General features: G+C 35.8%; 1 protein-coding gene across 3 annotated transcripts in view; it reads left to right on the forward strand.

Annotated features, from left to right (window-relative positions):
* LOC309871326 (E3 SUMO-protein ligase RanBP2) overlaps positions 1 to 20,668 on the forward strand; it is an 84,141-nt gene that overhangs the window by 35,770 nt on the left and 27,703 nt on the right. For all 3 annotated transcript variants that reach the window (XM_082744228.1, XM_082744229.1, XM_082744230.1), the window contains exons 5-18: positions 4,222 to 4,452; positions 4,785 to 4,930; positions 6,662 to 6,854; positions 9,040 to 9,127; positions 11,102 to 11,311; positions 12,238 to 12,419; positions 12,504 to 12,679; positions 12,866 to 12,989; positions 13,874 to 14,035; positions 14,296 to 14,433; positions 14,521 to 14,667; positions 15,527 to 15,706; positions 15,789 to 15,872; positions 20,199 to 20,334. In XM_082744228.1, coding sequence (XP_082600354.1) covers positions 4,222 to 4,452; positions 4,785 to 4,930; positions 6,662 to 6,854; positions 9,040 to 9,127; positions 11,102 to 11,311; positions 12,238 to 12,419; positions 12,504 to 12,679; positions 12,866 to 12,989; positions 13,874 to 14,035; positions 14,296 to 14,433; positions 14,521 to 14,667; positions 15,527 to 15,706; positions 15,789 to 15,872; positions 20,199 to 20,334 — 2,197 coding nt within the window. The remainder of the gene's footprint in view (positions 1 to 4,221; positions 4,453 to 4,784; positions 4,931 to 6,661; positions 6,855 to 9,039; positions 9,128 to 11,101; positions 11,312 to 12,237; positions 12,420 to 12,503; positions 12,680 to 12,865; positions 12,990 to 13,873; positions 14,036 to 14,295; positions 14,434 to 14,520; positions 14,668 to 15,526; positions 15,707 to 15,788; positions 15,873 to 20,198; positions 20,335 to 20,668) is intronic.

Below are 20,668 nucleotides of genomic sequence, written 5' to 3' on the forward strand. Positions count from 1 at the left end.
ATTTTATTTGAGATAGAGTGAGCATGAATGGGGGGTGAGGGGCAGAGGGAGAGGGACAAGCAGATTCCTGCTAAGTGCAGATCCTGACTTAGGGTTTGATCTCAGGACCCTGAGACCACGACCTCCGCTGAAGTCAGACATTTAACTTACTGAGCCATCAGTAGAATTTATTTTGAAATAATTATATTTTTCACAAGAAGTTGGAAAGATCTTACAGAGAGGTTCTGTGTATCTGTCACCTAGCTTTCCCCAGCGGCTACTTGTTATGTAACTGTAGTACAGTATCAAAATCAGGAATTTGACATTGATACAATGTGTGTGTAATTTTTCATTTTACCATGTATAGATTGGTGTAACCACCACTGCAGTTAAAGTACAAAGCTGTTTCATCATCACAGATATCTCCCTCATGCTACCTCTTTTATAGTCCTACCCACCCCCTTCTTCCCATCATTCCTTTTTTTTTTCCCAAAGATTTTATTTATTTATTGGACAACAGAGATCACAAGTAGGCAGAAAGGCAGGCAGAGAGAGGGGGCTTCCCCGATGTGGAGAGCCCGATGTAGGGCTCAATCCCAGGACCCTGAGATCATGACCTGAGCCGAAGGCAGAGGCTTAACCCACTGCGCCACCCAGGAGCCCCCTCTTCCCATCATTGTTAACTTCTAGGAACTACTAATTTGTTCTCCATATTTATAATTTTATAATTTCAAAATGTTATATAAGTGGAATCATGCAGTATGTGGCTTTTTGAGGTTAGCTTTTTTTCATTCAGCATAATGCCCCTGAGATCAGTCCAAGTTGGGTGTGTCAGTAGTTTGTTCCTTTTATTGCTGAGTAGTATTTTGTGTATGGATGTATTCCACAGTTTAACTATTTACTTTTGATGGATATTTTGGTTGTTCCCAGTTTTTTTCCATTATAAATCTCCTATGAACAAATGTTCGCAGATTTTAAAATCTGAAATATTTTTTTTTAAAGATTATTTATTTATTTATTTGACAGAGAGAGAGATCACAAGTAGACAGAGAGGCAGGCAGAGAGAGGAAGGGAAGCAAGCTCCCTGCTGAGCAGAGAGCCCGATGCGGGACTCGATCCCAGGACCCTGAGATCATGACCCGAGCCGAAGGCAGCGGCTTAACCCACTGAGCCACCCAGGCACCCAAAATCTGAAATATTTTTAAAAACCCTAGAGATTAAATACCAGTTACATCAAGTTTTCTTATTTCTATAATTAAGCAGCTGGGTTTTAGATATTAATCTAAAATGTTAAGTTTAAGTGTGTAGGTTTCTTTACTGTTGTGTTAGCCTCAAACATAATTTCCTTATTGGTCTTGATAGTCCAATTTATTTGATGACAGTGATGTTAAGGAACATATATATTGATAGGAGTTTATTTTTCTTGTACTGTAAAATAGCTGCTTCTGGAAGATGTTGATTTTCTCTAGTAACTTCATTATTTATTTATTTTTAAAGATTTCATTTATTTGAGAGAGAGAGCATGAGCAGAGGGGGAGTCTCAGAGGGTGGGGAGTAGCTAATCAGCAGGGAGCTGGATTCCGGGCTGGATCTTAGGACTCAAGGATCATGACCTGAGCTGAAGGCAGAGCTTAACTGACTGAGCCACCCAGGTTCCCCTCTTTAGTAACTTTAAAGACACTGGTATTGGGGCACCTGGGTGGCTCTGGTCATGATTTCAGGGTCCTGGGATTGAGCCCCACATTGGGCTCTGTTCAGCAGGGAGCCTGCTTCCCCCCCACTTCTGCCTGCCTCTCTGCCTTCTTATGATCTCTCTCTCTCACTCATTCAAATAAATAAAATCTTTAAAAAAAAATGTTAAAAAGAAAAAGACAATGGTGTCTAGGGGTGCCTAGCTGGATCATTTGGAGCCTGCAACTCTTGATTCTTGGGGTTGTGAGTTTGAACCCCATTTTAGGTGTAGAGATTACTTACATATGAACTTACAAAAATACACTGTTGTCTAAAGCCAAACCTTCCTTATATTAGGTCTTCCCCCATTTTTTGAAATTGAAATCATGAGACTTACAACTGTTTAGCAGAGTAATTCTATTTCTCCTAAAATTTTAGGCTTACTTAAGGTAAATATTTATTTGGTATTTGCTTTAATGAATGAAATTATTGGTGAAAGGGCTTTTTCTCTTGGATATAAGAGTTTTTGAAAAGCACCCATGAGGGTGTTGATCTTTTACTTACAAATTTTTTTTTTTTTTTTGACAGAGAGAAATCACAAGTAGATAGAGAAGCAGGCAGAGAGGGGGGGTGGGAAGCAGGCTCCCTGCTGAGCAGAGAGCCTGATGTGGGACTCGATCCCAGGACCCTGAGATCACGACCTGAGCCGAAGGCAGCAGCTTAACCCACTGAGCCACCCAGGCGCCCTACTTACAAAATTTTTTAAAAAGTTTTATTTATTTATTTTAGAGAAAGTGTGAGTGCATGAGTGGGGTAAGGGCAGAGGAAGAGGGAGAGACTCTCCAGCAGACCCTTTGCTGAGCATGGAGCCTGTCATGGACTTTGATTTCACAACTCTTGAGATCTTGATCTGATCTGAAACCAAGAGTCAGATGCTCAACCAACTGAGCCCCCCAGGCACCCCACAAATTTTTAAACTTACACATAAGTGAAGTCTAGGGTTTTGTTTTTTTTTTTTTTGAGATCTAGAAAGGCCAAGTGTAAGTTTATGGAACTGATGTGTAAGAAGGAGAGAGATTGGTGAAGGGAGAGGGCAATGAAACAGCACAATGGGGAGCTTGGTCTTTGCTATGTGGAGGGAACAGTGAAAAGGTGAGTACAGTTGGCAAGGAAAATGGAATGATAGCTTCAGTTTTCTCAGTGAAGGGTGAATTGTCATATGTTGAAAGTGTTGGTTGAAGGAAAGTGTGGGAAATGTGAAGAAAGTTGAGGAGTATGAAGTAACCTTTTCAGGAATCGAGAATTTGAATCTATTAGAGGTCACATATGATTTTGTTTTAGGCATTACCAGTTTGGAGACTTGAGATTATGAAAGTTAGTCAGTTAGACTGGTTGTGATCTCCCTAGATTCCCAAATGTCCCACCCCCTATTGCTCAACAGTTAATGTATAGATAGGCACAGAGAAAGCAGTTGGTAGGGTTTTTCTAAGGAAAGGTAGAGGGAATTAATTGAGGTAATCTGTAAGCAAGCAGTAATTATGGATATTAAGAATTAGGACATTTTAGCTTGACAGTGAAGGAAAATATGTGTTTTATGGAAAATTTAAAACCTAGTGATAACCAGTGTATTGACAGAAGCTTTCCTTCCATGTAGAGACAAAGATACGTGGCTGCGAGGGCACATGTGCCCCCAGTGAGGTGAAAGAATAAGAGAGGTATAGTGATCTAAATGGTATGACCAAAATACAGATTTTGAAGACCCAAGTCAGTGCTAAATGGATGGCTGACACTAGAGTATAGAGCAAAGCCATGAAGATACGGTAATTAACGAACTGAGTAGCCAGGCTATTTTTGTATCTATTCCAGTTGTATTAGCAAGTGAGAACTGTTAGGAATGGAGTATTTCCAGTTGCTCATGAGGAGTAGTGAATGAAAGAGCTGGATAGCATATCCTTTGGAAGACAGGATTATAAGCAGGTGTGTGTGTGGGGAGATGATTTGAAGGTGAGCAGTTTACTAAACCCACTTCCTCTACTTGTATATAGGCTAGCAGAGAAAAGGCCACCATGGCAGGGAAGTAATGGGGGTTGGAGTATCTTGAGATAATACTCCATTTATTTAAGGCTAGATGGTGAAGACTCTGAGAAGATAGCAAAACAGGAGAAGCTTTACAGTGAGAGCAGAGGAGGTAGGGGATTGAGTCAGATTTAGGGAGGTGCAGAACAGTTTGGAGATAAGGACTGTGGTCATGAGAGTTGACTGGGGAGGCTAGGCTTGTGGTGGTGGCTGGGGTGTACAGGGATGTGGGGCAATAGTCCTTGCAGTCTGTGAGGTGTGTATGGGCAGCTGTTGCTACTGTCATCTCGGATGTTTCTCTCCACATAAATTTCTTGAGGTTTAGTTTCTGGGCTAGGAGCTGCTCTCTCCCATGAGATTTGGGTTATATAGGATGGTACTTCTGGTGATAATTTACTAAAGCTAGACATGGTGGAATTGTGCTCATAGGAAGCATGATGTGCTTAAACTTGGACTGACTGGTCTTTCTCTAAATTAATGATGCTCTTTCAATAGGAACAGCTTTTAGATTGCAAAGGTGAAGATGGATGGAATAAACTTTTTGACTTGATTCAGTCAGAACTTTATGCAAGACCTGATGATGTCTATGTGAACATCCGACTAGTAGAACTGTATCGCTCAAATAAAAGATTGAAGGATGCTGTGGGCCACTGCCATGAGGCAGAGAAAAACATAGCTCTGCGTTCAAGTTTAGAATGGAATTCATGTGTTGTACAGACCCTTAAGGTAGGTAAAAACATTTGGGTCTCTACACTTCTGTGTTGACAGTTAATATATATCACTTTGTATTTAAGCACTGCTCTCTAAAACTTAAATTTCTTTCATTTGTGTATAGCAGCTGTGAAATAAACCTTTTACTAGGATGTTTTCAACTTTATGATGGGTAGATTAGAGAGATAAATAGAATTAAGGTACGTATTTTTGGTGTTTTCATAGGCTGATAAAAAATTAATTTAGTCTTACAAGTATAGGGATAGGCAAAGGAGTTTATAGGCATAAAATTAATTTGGTAGTGCTTGGTAAAGTTTTATAATTGAGTGTTTTTTTCTACAAAATAGGAATATCTGGAATCTTTACAGTGTTTGGAGTCTGATAAAAGTAACTGGCAAACTACTAATAAAGATTTACTTCTGGCCTATGCTAACCTTATGCATCTTACACTCTCCACTAGAGATGTGCAAGAAAGTAGAGAATTATTGGAAAGGTATGTTGACTTAAGGAAAGTATTTCAGTGTCAATCATAGATTTTCTTTTTTGTAGTGATTCAGTTCATCAGTGTAAACATCTTTACTGCATTGCTATTTCTCTAACATACCCAGGGGTAATAGTTAATACAATAAACCACTTGGAATCTTATTTCTTCTGTGGGGATATTAGAATTGGTTTTGTATGACTTTGATTTTTAGAAAACTGTGTTATCATTCAGACTTGATTAAATTATTATACTCCCGTATCCAGTTTTGGCATGCTTAATAAAGAGTCAGTCCTGAAAATGTTCTAACTGCTGTTTCATATTTTATTTCAAAAACGATATAATCTTGTGTGAAAATCAAAATAGACTTATATCTGTCAGATGTTGTAGTAGAAGCAGTTAGCATCACTAGTATTTCAGAGAACTCTTGTTGTTTTAGCTTAGAAACAAGATAACTAAAATACAATGTATGGTTTTTCTGTTTTCCTACATTTTGATTTTGAGGACCATATCTCTACTTTATTAAAATAAATTTCATTGAACAAAAACATCACTTGGATTTGTATAACAGTGTTAGTTTAGAGCAGGGGTTGACTAGGTCTTGTAGGCCAGATACAGCTCATTGCCCGATTTTGTAAATACATTTTCATTGGAACACAGCTGTGCCTCTTGTTATGTATTATCTTTAGCAGCTCATATACTACGATAGTGGAGTTGAGTAGCTGTCACAGATTGTATACGCTGTCACAGATTGTATGCTTGCATAGCCAGATTAGTATGTGGCCCTATAGAAATAGTTTGTCAGTCCCTGGTTTGGACTGTCCATTTGTTTGAAAAGTAATTCTTGTTCTCCATCTGATGTTAGGGGATAGGATAGTTTTCTTGAAGAATTTTCTTAAGTGTCATACGATGGTAAGGTAAGGGTAGTATCTAGAATGATTTTAACTTTCAGATTATTTTAGAAAATATTTAGGATATTTTCTTTTGTATAACTTACATACACAAACATTTTTGGTCACCTGAGCAAGTGAGGGTGGAAAAGACAATTTCTTAGGAGTACTATAAAAGTAATTTAAACTTCATGGATACCCTGAAGGGGTCTTGAGAAACTCTAGGAGTTCCTGCAACCCACCTCCTATAAACCTACTTAGAAATCATGCTTCCCATTTCTATTAAATGTTGGTTTTCTTACAAAATGAAGATTCTGAGTTCCATTTGGATTTAGAAGCATTAGTTAGTACATTTACAAATAATAGGAATACAATTTAGGCCTGTAGTTATCTATATAGTAAGAAGAACAGTTATGTTATTGATAACCTTAATATCTTATTAGTTATTTACTTATAATTTGAAAATGACTTGTCTAATTGGAGAAATTCCAACTTCAAATTAAATAATGAAACCATATGATCAAGAAGAAACTGGAAAATATTTTAGTTTTCCAGTTTTATTGTGGTCAGTTATGAGGAATTCACCATAGTCTGTAATCTTGATTTGTATCTTTTTTGTGATTGTGAAGAGTCTGAAGTAACTGGAATAAGACCTTCTAGAGTTTAAGCTTGAAGTATAAGAAGTATGTGGAATAAAAATAAACACTAGATGATTCATAATTGATGAAGTAGAGAATAAAGATTATTAGTTTGAATGTGGAAGATGAAGTTTGGAGTAAATTCCTGTGTTTTAATTAACTCATTATTTGCAATGCAATAGTTTTAATACCTGTTTAATAATTCAATATTGCAGTTTTGATAGTGCTCTTCAGTCTGTGAAATCTTGTGTGGGTGGAAATGATGAACTCTCAACTACCTTCTTAGAAGTAAAAGGACATTTCTACATGCATGCTGGTTCTCTGCTTCTGAAGATGGGTCAGCATAGTGAAGTGCAATGGCGAGCTGTCTCTGAGCTGGCTACATTGTGCTATCTCATAGCATTTCAGGTAAGCTTTTTCTGGTTTTGGGTGCCGTTGGCATTTCACTGAGATAGTTGTATTTCGCATGGAGGTGTGTCCTGATATATATTAAAAATATGAATAAATCTGTAGAATTGAAGTCAAAATGAAATAGTTAATTTGATAGCTGAAAAATAAGATTTATACAGTTTTGGTGAGGTGAAATAGATAATGTTGATGCATTGTGGGTGGCAGTCTGTATTGCTGTGACTTAGTAACTGGAAGACCGCTTTGAAGACTTTGATCTTTTTTACTCTGCTATTTCTGGAAATCTGTAATAAGATGTTCTCAAATATGGGTAAAATTTGATTAAAAAATATGGACATGCATAACTTGGACAGAAACCTAGTAAGTAAATTTTGTGAGATGGTTATGTAAGCTGTGATAGAAGAATGTGTTTACCATAAGCATTTATTTTTTTTATTTTTTTTTTAAGATTTAAAAATATTTATTTGACAGAGATCACAAGTAGGCAGAGAGGCAGGCAGAGAGAGGAGGAAGCAGGCTCCCTGCTGAGCAGAGAGCCTGATGCAGGGCTCGATCCCAGGACCCTGGGATCATGACCTGAGCTGAAGGCAGAGGCCTAACTCACTGAGCCACCCAGGTGCCCCTACCATAAGCATTTTAACATGTTAATTGAAAGATGTATATATGTTAATATATATATAACTTTAATAACATATATAATAGTATATTTATCTTTGAAAACATGATTCTATTCTTTATACATAGAACATGACCTGAAGGAAATATGCCAAAAGGTGAACCATTATTTTGAGATGATGAGATGCTTGGCTATTATCCCTTCCCAGTCCATTTTTGTAGTTTTTTTTTGTTTTGTTTTGTTTTCTTTAAACAGCTTGCTTTAATTCTGAAATGAGAAGAAATAAAAGTCTGCCAATACCCTGGCTTATAAAAATTATTAGTAGTTTTAGAGAACTGTCTTTTGATTGAGGGAGAGAAAAAAGGATTCATTGAGGGAAAGAAAAAAGGATTCCCTTTTTAGGGAAGGCTCCTCCTTCTAGTTCATATGATACTGATTTTTTAAAAAACCCATGACATTCAGCTCACAATGTTAAGTGTTCTTATTTGCTCAGCAGAAGCATTTATGTTCATGAAGAATATATGTATTAGTGAAAATTAGGAAAGTTAATGAAGTTTGCTAATTTATGTAGGTACTAAAAGGTTACTATTAATATTTTAAAGAATTTTCAAGTAGGTGACAGTTATCTTTAGTGGAAACTGGAATCTTAAATTTTTTAAATATATATCATTTTTAGAATTAATACAGTCAACTTTTTAAACTTTGACCCCTTTTAATAGTAAAAACTTAATTTCCTTTCTAAGCCATTCACTCATACCTTTTCTATAAGATAATGACTGTTACCAGTTTTTTTATTAGTTAGAAGTTTTTCTGCATATGCAAGCATAAAATATACCCTTTCTTTACTTTTAAAAACTCTTTTGCCTCAGTGGAGATATGCTTTATCTGCTGTTTAATATCATTTCAGCACATTAATATCTACCTCACTCTCTCTCTCTCACTAACCACACATTTCCATTGAATGGTTAAATAATGGAAACCTCCTGGATGCTTGAGTTTTATATTATCATGTTTTTGTAATTATCAAATGGTTATAAGCTTACAGGGGAAGCATGGACTGACACAGAAGTCCTTTAAAAAAAAAAAAAAAAACCAGATTAGGCCAGCTTCTTTAATGGTAGAATTTTCAGACTCTTGATCAAGGGAATGCTGTGGTATTAGTCTATTTGCATTTCAGCTAGGCATTAAAACCAAGTCTGTCTTTAAACCATTTAATTCTGATGAGGAAGAATTGAGTCCTTTTGCACTCTTGGCTGTCCCACTTTATCCCAGGGGTATCCCACATTAACCATACTCTTTGAAAATGTACTGTCTACAGTGCGGCATTTGAAGGTGCTTTTACAGTAATAAGTAATTTCTTCAGAAGTTAGTTTTTGTAGGCATCTTTTACATATTATCTAAATTCCTCAATTCCCAGTTTTTTCTACTTGGAATAGCGCAGCTCTAGCTAGGTTTAACCATTGGCTAACTGTTCGTCATTAGAAAAGCACAATGTAATAGAAAGGGACATCTTAACTATTAGATATATGGGTATCACTAAATTAAGACCTTTGATTCTAAAATTATCAGGTTCCAAGACCAAAGATTAAGTTAATAAAAGGAGAAGTTGGACAAAATCTGGTGGAAATGATGGCCTGCGATCGTCTAAGCCAATCAGGTAATAGTAATGTTTAATTTTATTTTAAAAAGAAAAAGGAAAATTTCTCTGTTAGAGCATTTATGATAATCTGTTTAGGAGATAATTTGTTATAATCACTTATTTCTCTTTACCATATTGGGTGAGGGCAAGAGATAAAGATAGAATTAGAAGAAATTTCTCCTTCAGAAGGTAACAAATGTTTGATACTTTTTGCTCCTGGATGGAGAGAAACTCTTTAACCCCTCCTTTATCTGGCTGCTAGAGCCTTCTTCTGAATATTTTAAAGCAGTTCCTGAACTAAGACTAATTAACTGATTTGCCAGCCATTTAGCATTGGTAATTTTATAAGATACTGCTATGGGGGATATAAAGGTGAAGAAGTCATGGATCCCTTAAGAATCTGACGACAAGTAAAGAAGATGGAAGATATATACTTAATTACTGGTAGGCTTTTGGAATTTGTAAATTTATTCCTGGTTTTGATTATTTGAGATGGATCCTAAAGGTCTAGAGCATATTATCTGGTTTTGCTAAAGCAGACCCTTCTTTCAGGATGTTTGTGTAGCTAGCGAATCAAACAGTGAACTGAAGAAACATAATGCTTCATGTAAGAAGCAGTTTTAATATAAAATTAAATGAACTTCTTATTGATCAAGTAGTAGTATTAAAGTTACTCTAACCTTTGTCTGTGGTTAGGTTACTGGTCAAGGCATATATTGCTCCTCTATCCCACAGCTTGGTTTTTTGTAGGAGGTGGACTTCCAGTCCTTGAAGAAATGACTGCATTTTTTTTTTTTTTTAAATATCTGTCATCTATCTTTGCAAGACTGACATAGATGTTTTTGCAGTGTCAGTTAGTAAAATGAACTGTGTTTTAATCTTTGATCTGGATGTTCCCGAACTTGTCTGCAAATTTTCGGAGAGCTAAGTCTGATCTGACTGACAAGCAGAATTATTCCAAAGAGTGGTGTTTTTTTTTTTTTTTGTTGTTGTTGTTGCTTTTTAATCTTAAAGAGCTTAATTGAGATGAAATTGACATTGTATATAATTCATATAAATGTACAACTCTGGTTTTTAGTGTGTTCACATAATTGTGCAAGCATCAGGGCAATTTATTTTAGAACATTTTCATCACCTTTTAATGAAACCTCATAACAATTAGTAGTCACTCTCCATTTTCCCCCAAACCCTCTAGTCATAGGCTACCACTGATATTCTATCTCTTTAGATTTCTTTATTCTGGACATTTTATATAAATTGAATTATACGACATGTGCATAGCGGTTTTCAAGGTTCCACCATGTTTAAGCATATACTAAAACTTCATCCAAGGGAGTGTTTTAAAAATATATTCCTCACCCCTCACCTGTGGAATCAATCTCTAGGAAGTACAGCCTGGAAATAATTACTTTTTTTTTTTTTTTTAAGATTTTATTTATTTGACAAACAGAGATCACAGGCAGAGAGAGGGGGAAGCAGGCTGCCTGCTGAGCAGAGAGCCCGATGTGGGGGCTCGATCCCAGGATCCTGGGATCTGACCCGAGCTAAAGGCAGAGGCTTTAACCCACTGAGCCACCCAGGTGCCCCTGGAAATAATTACTTTTTAAAAGCTTTTTCAAGGATGATTCTTAGCAGCTAGGTTTGAAAATCAGTGTATCAGATCAGAGAATTTGAGCTTGGCTGTACTCTCCTATGGCCACTTAAATGATATACTTTCCATCTAAAATGTAAATACTTTAAGTACTTTTGGCATTTTTCAGACATCCTATGGTCTCCTTCTTTTCACTCTAGCAGGTAAAGATAACTGTTAAACCTGTAATCTGTTTTCATTTTTTGCATAAGCACCCTTTTTGTTCAGTTGTAGTTGCTGGGTTGGAGGGTTAGCTCTGAGATAATCAAGTTTTTTTTCCATGGGGTATATTAATGAAACTGTTGAGAGATGTGAGTAAAAATAATCTGTTTTTTAAATAATGGAAATAATTTGTTTTTCAGGACACATGCTGCTAAACTTAAGTCGTGACAAGCAAGATTTTTTAAAAGAGGTTGTAGAATCCTTTGCCAATAAAAGTGGGCAGTCTGCGTTGTATGATGCTCTGTTTTCTAGTCAGTCACCTAAGGATAGATCTTTTCTTGGTAATGATGATATTGGAAACATTGATGTACAAGTGCCAGAGCCTGATGATTTGGCTAGATATGATGTTGGTAAGTTCTATCTTCTAAAGTAAATATTTTATATCTTAGTCCTTTTATTTTAGGAGAATAAGAGCAAAAAGAGAAATAATCTCATAATCTTACTACCCAGAAATAATGACTTAATATTTCCCTGTATTCCTTGAGGTATTTTTGGGTGGGGGGGTAGGATGGTGTGAGGGGTTGGTAGTGGTAGTGATGGAATGCTATTCTTCTAAATAGTTGTTTATACTGTACAGGTGGTTGTCTTCTATCATGAATTCTTTCCCTGTTTATCTGTTTCTGTAAATAACTACTTTATTGGCAATATAATTTGTTATATGAATTAGCCATAATATGTTTGCCACTTTTTGCTGTTTGAGTTCTCAGATGTTTTCGTTTTTTCACTGTGAAAAATACAGTATCTCTGTTTCAGATTTTTCCATAGAGTTTTCTAAAACCAGAATTATTGGAGTAAAGTTGATGAGTACCTTTAAGTCTCTTGCAAATTGTCATGTTACCAGAAAGGCTGTACCTCTTTATGCTTCTAAAAGCCCATAAATTTTTAGGTATTAATTTTCTTGTGGAAAAAAAGATCTCTTTACTACCCCAAGGGATTAATGTTGTGGAATCCCACTGTTGTAATGACTCTACTGAAAATCCGTTGTTTCAGGATTTCATACTGTGTGGCTTCTGTCACTACTGTGTTCTGTTGAGTTCTAGTGAGTACCTGTTTTTCTTAGATGGACTTGAAAGGAGCTTGTTTTTAAAATTCCCAAATATGAAGTGTGACTGCCATTAGTAGGAACATGAGGCTTTGGTTAGCATAGAATTTGATCCAGCTCTGATACAGAAAAGCAGTTATAAAATTCAGATGCATTTATTGTGAGTAATTGGCAAAACTGATGGCACAAGCAAGATTCCCAAAACCTCAAGCCAGTTTTTGCTCTTTATTTCAGGTGCCATTCGAGCACATAATGGTAGTCTTCAGCACCTTACCTGGCTTGGCTTACAATGGAATTCGTTGTCTGCCTTACCTGCAGTTCGGAAATGGCTAAAACAGCTGTTTCATCATTTGCCCCAGGAGACCTCAAGACTTGAAACAAATGCACCTGAGTCAATATGTATTTTAGATCTTGAAGTAAGCAAAGACTTTAACAAATTAAATTTTTGAATTTTGTTTAATTTTTTTCTAACCTAAATTGATTTTCTTTAAATAAAACAGGTATTTCTACTTGGAGTAATATATACCAGCCACCTACAATTAAAGGAGAAGTGTAGTTCTCACTGTAGCTTCTATCAGCCACTATGCTTGCCACTTCCTGTTTGTAAACAGCTTTGTACAGAAAGACAAAAATCTTGGTGGGATGCAGTTTGTAATCTAATTCACAGAAAAACAATGTAAGTAGTAAAATAAAAACATTTCTTTAATTTATAGCCTAAGTTTTTAACTTAAAAACCTATTTAAAAACTTAATGCCTAAGTATCTAATTCTCATGTGAAGATTGAGTTTAATTTTCATGTGATTAACACACATGTAAGTTTTGGACTGTGTGTTTATAAATCAGTTTTATGAAACTTTTTTAGACCCGGAACCACAGCAAAATTGCGACTTCTAGTTCAGCATGACATAAACACACTAAGGGGCCAGGAAAAGCATGGCCTTCAGCCTGCCTTGCTCGTGCATTGGGCAAAATGCCTTCAGAAAACGGTGAGTTCACTGAAGTGTAAGAATTTTTAAGAACATTATCTGGTTTTTAAAAATCAGACTTATCACTGAGTCTTAAATTCAGTTCAAGGAAATAGTATCAGCTTATTCACATTATGCCAGGTGAAATGTATTTTTTTTAAAGCTTTTATTTATTTATTTGACAGATCACAAGTAGGCAGAGAGGCAGGCAGAGAGAGAGGGAGAGGGAAGCAGGCTCCCCACTGAGCCGAGAGCCCGATGCGGGACTCGATCCCAGGACCTTGAGATCATGACCCGAGCTGAAGGCAGCAGCTTAACCCACTGAGCCACCCAGGCGCCCCTGAAATGTATTTTTTTAATTCTTGCCACAAAATGGTTAATATTTAATACATAAGTACCTAGAATAGTGCCTGGCACAGTAAACATGACATAAGTATTAGCTATTATTATTACTTAATAATTAAGTTATGATAATTATTATCCAGCCTCAAATTATTATTTTTTAAACTGTTAGTAACAGAAGGCCTTGTAGATTAAGGGTGTTAGAGATTTTATAAATATCTGAGGTCTGTTCTTTGGCAGGGTTAGGTGTGGATGTTAACACTGCTACCAAACTGTGACACTCTGACAAGTTTGGGCTATGTAAAATGACAACTTTTAAAAAACAGATGGGGTTGTTGCCTCATTAGGTAGTATCATTGAAAGTGTTTAAAGGGTGGGTCTAGAATGATCACTGGTATTGTGGTTGTTTATTCCAACATTTGGAAAGTGAGTTCTGTGACTTTTGAGATTCTGTTTTGCCTTGATTTGAAATTTTAATCAATTGTTCAGACCATTTATAAAGGAATTTTTAGATTCTATTATTTATGTTCCTTAGGTTGTGTGCTTCTAACTTTCTATTTTAGGGCAGCGGTCTTAATTCTTTTTATGATCAACGGGAATACATAGGCAGAAGTGTTCATTATTGGAAAAAAGTTTTGCCAATGTTGAAGACAATCAAAAAGAAGAGCAGTATTCCTGAGCCTACGGACCCTCTGTTTAAACATTTTCATAGTGCAGACATTCAGGTAATGGAGGATCCCTTTGTGAATGAACTGGAGATACGGATTTCCAGTTTATAAACAAAGAAATAGAGGTATAAACTGCTTAAATCAATTGCTGGCTCTTTGATCCTTGTCTTGTTCTCAAAATCCACTAGCTGTCACAAAACATGGCAGAAAAGAAGGCCGAGTTGTTAATTAGGTCCTGTAAAATCTTTGGGAAATGACTTGGGTTTGATATTCTGGGGAGAGAGGCAGCTGGACTAAAAATTACTTAATGTGTTTAGGCATCTGAAGTTGGCGAATATGAGGAAGAAGCACACATAACATTTGCTATATTGGATGTAGTTAATGGAAATATAGAAGATGCTATGACTGCTTTTGAATCTATAAAAAACGTTGTTTCTTACTGGAATCTTGCACTGGTAAGTAGATGTTGGTATGTGAATTAATAGTTTTGTTTTGTTTTGTTTTAAAAACCTAATTGTTTCATGAAAGCATTCTTTGTGTAGATTTTTCACAGAAAAGCAGAAGACATTGAAAATGATGCCCTTTCTCCTGAAGAACAAGAAGAGTGCAAAAATTACCTGAGAAAGGCCAGGGACTACCTAATAAAAATTTTAGATGACAGTGATTCCAATCTTTCAGTGGCCAAGAAGGTAAGCTGCAGGCTCTTTGTACTTTCTTACTATTGCTGAGTGGATGGTAAGTAGTTTTACTTTGGTTTATATTTTGATAATTTCAAAAGTAGTAATATTTATAATTAGTGCACAGAAATGGTGTGTAAATACTAGCATTGCTTTTGTGTCTTAGGTTTGATATTTCTTAAACTTGGGTATCTAACTTTTTGTTCTATAAAAATACTTGATAGAGAATTTAAAACGGTTTCTAATTTTTGTTATCTTGACAGTAATGAAAACAAATATTGCAGCCTAAGGACTAGTTGTTAATTAATTTGGCAGTTAAACATTTCACTGAAATTGAAAGTAGTTGCTGACACCTTCAGAGCATTTCTTCTCATCTTTTCCATTTGCTATGGATTACCTTTTTTCTGTCAGCAGTTTGAGACTGTCGTGTTGGTATTAAATTCATTTGTGTTCAACCTTCCAAGTATTTTGTTGATTAATTCATGCTGCTGCTCTTATGTTAAGATTGATACTGTCTGTCTTATCTTTTACACAAGATTGATATTGATACTGTCTTTAGTGTCTGTGTTTCTCTCTCCACTCAAAATTAATAAAAATCAGTAGGTTATTTTGTTCTTGTGCAAAAACTTCCCAAGTTAACATTCCTCTGCCATTATTATGGTTAACAGAAGAGATAGACTTTAGAGTCAGAAGACTTTAGGTTACACAGCGGTTTCATGTGTGTTCTTATGTTAAGTATAAATTGCTTATTACACAAAAGTGAACATAAAAGCAAATTAGTAAGATAAAGTTTTTCTATTTATTTCAGAGTTGCTAGTTTATTTTTGCAAACTAAAGCCTTTGATTTGGTGCCCTTTTTTTTTTTTTTTAGTTGCCTGTGCCACTGGAGTCTGTAAAAGAGATGCTTAATTCGGTCATGCAGGAACTTGATGACTATAGTGAAGGAGGTCCTTTTTATAAAAATGGTTCTTTGCGAAATGCAGACTCAGAAATAAAACATTCTACACCATCTCCCAGCATATATTCTCTATCACCAAGTAAAAGTTACAAGGTAAATAGAAAGAAATGAATCACTTGATTGCAGAATGTTTCTGTTCTAAATGTTTTAAATACTTTCTTGTTATTTTTTTTAGTATTCTCCCAAAACACCACCTCGATGGGCAGAAGATCAAAATTCTTTATTGAAAATGATCTGCCAACAAGTAGAGGCCATTAAGGTAAATCACTTAATATCTCTAAACTGTGCCTCTCTTAGGCCAAGATTTCTTCCTTGACCACTCCCTCACTCCCTTGTAAACCCGTCCAAAATGTCCCTTTGCTGTGCTACTAGAGTCAAACTATTTTGTATAATTTACCTTGACACTTAACCATATTATTTTTCTCATTTTTTAATTTTAGTTTTTTAAACTTTATTTTAATTCCGTGTAGTTAACATAGTATTAACATTAGTTTCAGGTTACAGTTTATTCACAGTATAGTGTCTCAGCAGTTCTGTATGTTGCTTGGTGCTTATGAAGATAAATGTATTCTTTTTAATTTTTTTCCAGTTTTTAAATTTAGATTCAATTAAGTTAACATATAATATATTATTAGTTTTAGGGGTAGAATTTAGTGATTTATCAGTTGCATATAACACCCAGTGCTCATCCTATATCAAGTGCCCTCCTTAATGTCCATCACTCAGTTATCCCTTCCCTCGACCCATCTCCCCTCCAGCAGCCCTCAGTTTGTTCCCTGTAGTTAAGAATCTCTTAAGTTTGGGGCGCCTGGGTGGCTCAGTGGGTTAAGCCGCTGCCTTCGGCTCAGGTCATGATCTCAGGGTCCTGGGATCAAGTCCCGCATCGGGCTCTCTGCTCAGCAGGGAGCCTGCTTCCTCCTCTCCTCTCTCTGCCTGCCTCTCTGCCTACTTGTGATCTCTCTCTCTGTCAAATAAATAAATAAAAAATCTTTAAAAAAAAAAAAAAAGAATTTCTTAAGTTTGCCTCCCTCTCTGTTTTTATCTTATTTTTTCCTTTCTTTCCCCTTTGTTCATCTGTTTTGTTTCTTAAATTCTACCTGTGAGTGAAATCATATGGTATTTGTCTTTGACTGACTTATTTCGTTAGCATAATACTCTCTGATTCCATCCATATCATTGTACATGGCAAGATTTCATTCTTTTTGATGGCTGAGTAATATTTTATTATATATATATATATATATATATATTATATATATATATATATATATATTATATACACATACACACACACACACACACACACCCCACATCTTTTTTATCTGTCCATCTCTTGATGGACGGGCTCTTTCCATAGTTTGACTATTGTGGACATTGTTGCTATAAACATTGGGGTACATGTGTTCCTTTGAATCATTATGTTTGTATCCTTTGGATAAATATCTAGTAGTGCAGTTGCTGGGTTGTAGAGTAGATCTATTTTTAACTTTTTGAGGAACCTCCATACTGTTTTCCAGAGTGTCTGGCTATACCAGTTTGCATTCCCACCAAGATAAATGTATTCCTAATCCCCATCACCTATTCCATCTGTTCCTTCGCCAACTACCCCTCTGATAGCCATCTCTCTGTTCTCTATAGTTGAGTCTGGTTTTTTCGGTTTGTTTCTTTCTCCCACCCTTCCTTTGTTTTTTTAAATTCCGCATACAAGTGAAGTCATGTGGTATTTATCGTTCTCTGGCTTATTTCGCTTAGCATTATATTCTCTAGATCCATCCGCATTATTGCAAATGGTAGGATTTCATTCTTTCTGTGACTGAATAATACTCCATTGTATATTTATATACCACATCTTTTTTAATCCATTTATCTATCATTGGACACTTGTGCTGCTTCCTTATCTTGGATGTTGTAAATAGTGCTGCAGTAAACATAGGGGTGCATATATCTCTTTGAATTAGTGTTTCCAGATTCTTTGGGTAAATACCCAGTAGTGTGATTACTGGTAGTTCTGTTTTTAATTTTTTGAGCAACCTCCAAACTGTGTTCCACAGTGGCCGCACCAGTTTGCATTCACACCAACAGTGTGCGAAGATTCCTTTTTTCCACATCCTTGCCAACACTTAACTGTTTCTTATGTTTTTGATTTCAGCCATTCTGACAGGTGTAAGGTGATACATCATTGTAGTTTTGAATTGCATTTCCGTGATGTTAAGCATCTTTTCATGTGTCCTTAGGCCTTAACCGTATTTTTGAAATTACTTTTTTCTGCTTCCTCCACCAGCTGTGAATCCTTCAAAGGGAAAGACTCTTTAATCCAAAACATAGCAGCATTCCTGATATAGAGGTGGTTCCCAAGTGACTGAATTGAACTAGTGAAATAAACTAATTATATGTTGGTCTAGGAGTTCATTTCTCAGACTGATTGGTGGTGTGTGTTGTATTTTATAGCTAGGTGTTGATATGTAGTCTGAATTTCCTATCTTTTTGGTACCTTTATAAGAATTTGACTTAATCATGTAAGGAAATGGTTATGTCTTCATGATTTTATAAATTCGCTGTATGAAAGTCATCTTAATTCTTAGGCTCAAAGGAGCTTTATTTACTTCTTTGGAATTGGGAGTACATATGTAGGTTGTTTCAAGCTTGTTGGGCAAGAACTAAAGCACTCATACTTTTGAAGTTATTTTAAAGGATATTGTGATTGTGTGCAGCTATTAAAGTGTTATCAGCAATGTGTAAGACTTAACAAAAGTGCTGTTGGGAGGGGAACAAAATTTTGAATTTGTGCAAATATTTTGTTTATTTTATGTAATCGTGGCCTATTATGATATTACATACCATCTTGGCTTACCTTATAGGTTTAGGCACCCAGCGTTGTATTCTGTGGAAGTATAGTGGAACATTATGTTCCTGAAAAGCTGAGGTTTAGTACTAACTCTGCTACTAATTAATGCTCTTGAGCCAGGGGCTGCTTTTCTTTTTGCTTGGTTTCTCATCTAAAATGTGGGAATTATTGAAATCAGTTCTCAGCACATTTTCTAGTTGTTTGAATTTTAAAATTATGATTATAGCATTAATTGCATGTTCAAAACTGTAGTGACTACAAAATTTTTCCAGGTGATTCCATTAGTTTCTTATTTTTTTTGGATGTGTAGCTTCTGGGCTAAATACAGTAGATGGATGAATGGGGAAAATCCATTTAATTTGAAAATTCAAGGTATCTTTGACCTCCATATTTATGGCTTTTAGGAAATATCTATTTGGAAGCACTGTTAGAAGAAGAAAGTAAGACATGCTGTGTCTGTGACCTCACTTACAGCTGGTTGGATACATAGACCAATATACAGATATTTGATACTATTTTTTAAAATGACTGCTAATTGATACCACTGTAGTTTCTTTGGAAAAAGAAATAGTTTCTTGATAAGTGCATGTTTTGTAAGGGACATTTTATAGTTTCTGTGGGTGGGGAGGGTGTTGTCATTTAGTTGTCTATAAAACAAATAGAGATCTGGTAAGTAGCCACATAGTTACCATTAGAAAGCAGTGTGTCTTCTGTACATGTAGGCAGCAGAGTGGTAATAAGAAAACATATTTGGGGTAAAATCTGGTTTGAATTCCAGCTGTGCTATTTCCTGCATCTTTTATTTTTCTCAAGATGTGAGTTGATACTGCTTATTTGTATAAGGATTAAGAATTTAAGTAAAATATCTGGACTCTATTATTATATACATAATATATTCTGAGCAGATACCAGTTATTTTCCCTTTCCTAGTGCATCATTAGAGCATCAGCTTTGAAAGATGTGTAGTGTTTTGTTACATCATTTGTGTGTAGGTCGAAAGCTAGTATTGGGAGGTAGTTTAGAACATTGAGTAGCCTAGGTGGACTGGAAGGGAAAGCAGCATGGAAAGGAGGTTCTGGAAGGGTGTTTGGAGCAATACTTCTGAGGACCAAGAATATCAGAAGAGTTTAATTTGTAGGCACTTGTGTTTTTGAACAGGGAAGTGTCTTATCTAGAGCTCAACTTTAGGGGCACCTGGGTGGCTTAGTTGGTTAAATGTCTGCCCTTGGCTCAGGTCAGAATCCCCAAGTGTCCTGGGATCGAGGCCCCCATTGAGATTCCTGCTCAGTGAGGAGTCTGCTTCTCCCTTTTCCTCTACCCCTCTGCCTACTTGTGCTGTCTCTTGCTCCTCCGCCTTCTCAGATAAGTAAATAAATAAATAAAATCTTAAAAAACAAACAAAACAAAACCTTCAACTTTGGAAAAATTAATTTGGGCACGTGTGGAATGAAATGGAGATAAAGCCATCTAGGAGGTTATCAGTTTAGGTGATAGCTAACTAATCTAGAATGAATTAGGTAATATGGTACTAAAGAATGAAAGAATGGGAGGAAATAAGTTTTAACTAATTAAGGATCATTTACTTAAATGAGCATGTGATACACAGATCTATTGGAAATACTGAATCTCTAAAAACACACCATCGAGTATTTAAAATATTTAAATTTAAAATATTTGTTTGCTCTATCACTATTTCTGAGATAATACAAGTGCTTACAGTTGTTTTCTTTCTTCCAACAGAAAGAAATGCAGGAGTTGAAACTACATAGTAGTAACTCAGGGTCCCCTCATCGTTGGCCTCCAGAGAATTATGGACCAGATTCAGTGCCTGATGGATATCAGGGATCACAGACTTTTCATGGGGCTCCACTAACAGGTTCGCAACTGGATAATCCCAGATTTTAGTAAAGTCACTGTACTTCTTCCTCTTTTACACAGATAACTTGTGAACTCACCTTGTCTATATACATTTGTTTATATACATGTTTATACATGTCTGCTTATATGTTTCTTAAGCCATGTTTGGTATTACTGAAATTTTTATAACTCCAAGCAGAAATAAAACAAGCTTTATCTGATCCTTTAATACATCTGTCAGAGAAGCTGAGACTATTCCTGACTTTGGAAAATGTTACGTGATATTATTTTGCATTAAGAGATGGCTAAATAAAACCTTCTCAGGATTTATTTTGGTGATATACTTAGAGGAC

Source organism: Mustela nivalis, assembly GCF_964662115.1.
Source record: "Mustela nivalis genome assembly, chromosome: 8".
NCBI classification, from domain to species: Eukaryota; Metazoa; Chordata; class Mammalia; order Carnivora; family Mustelidae; genus Mustela; species Mustela nivalis.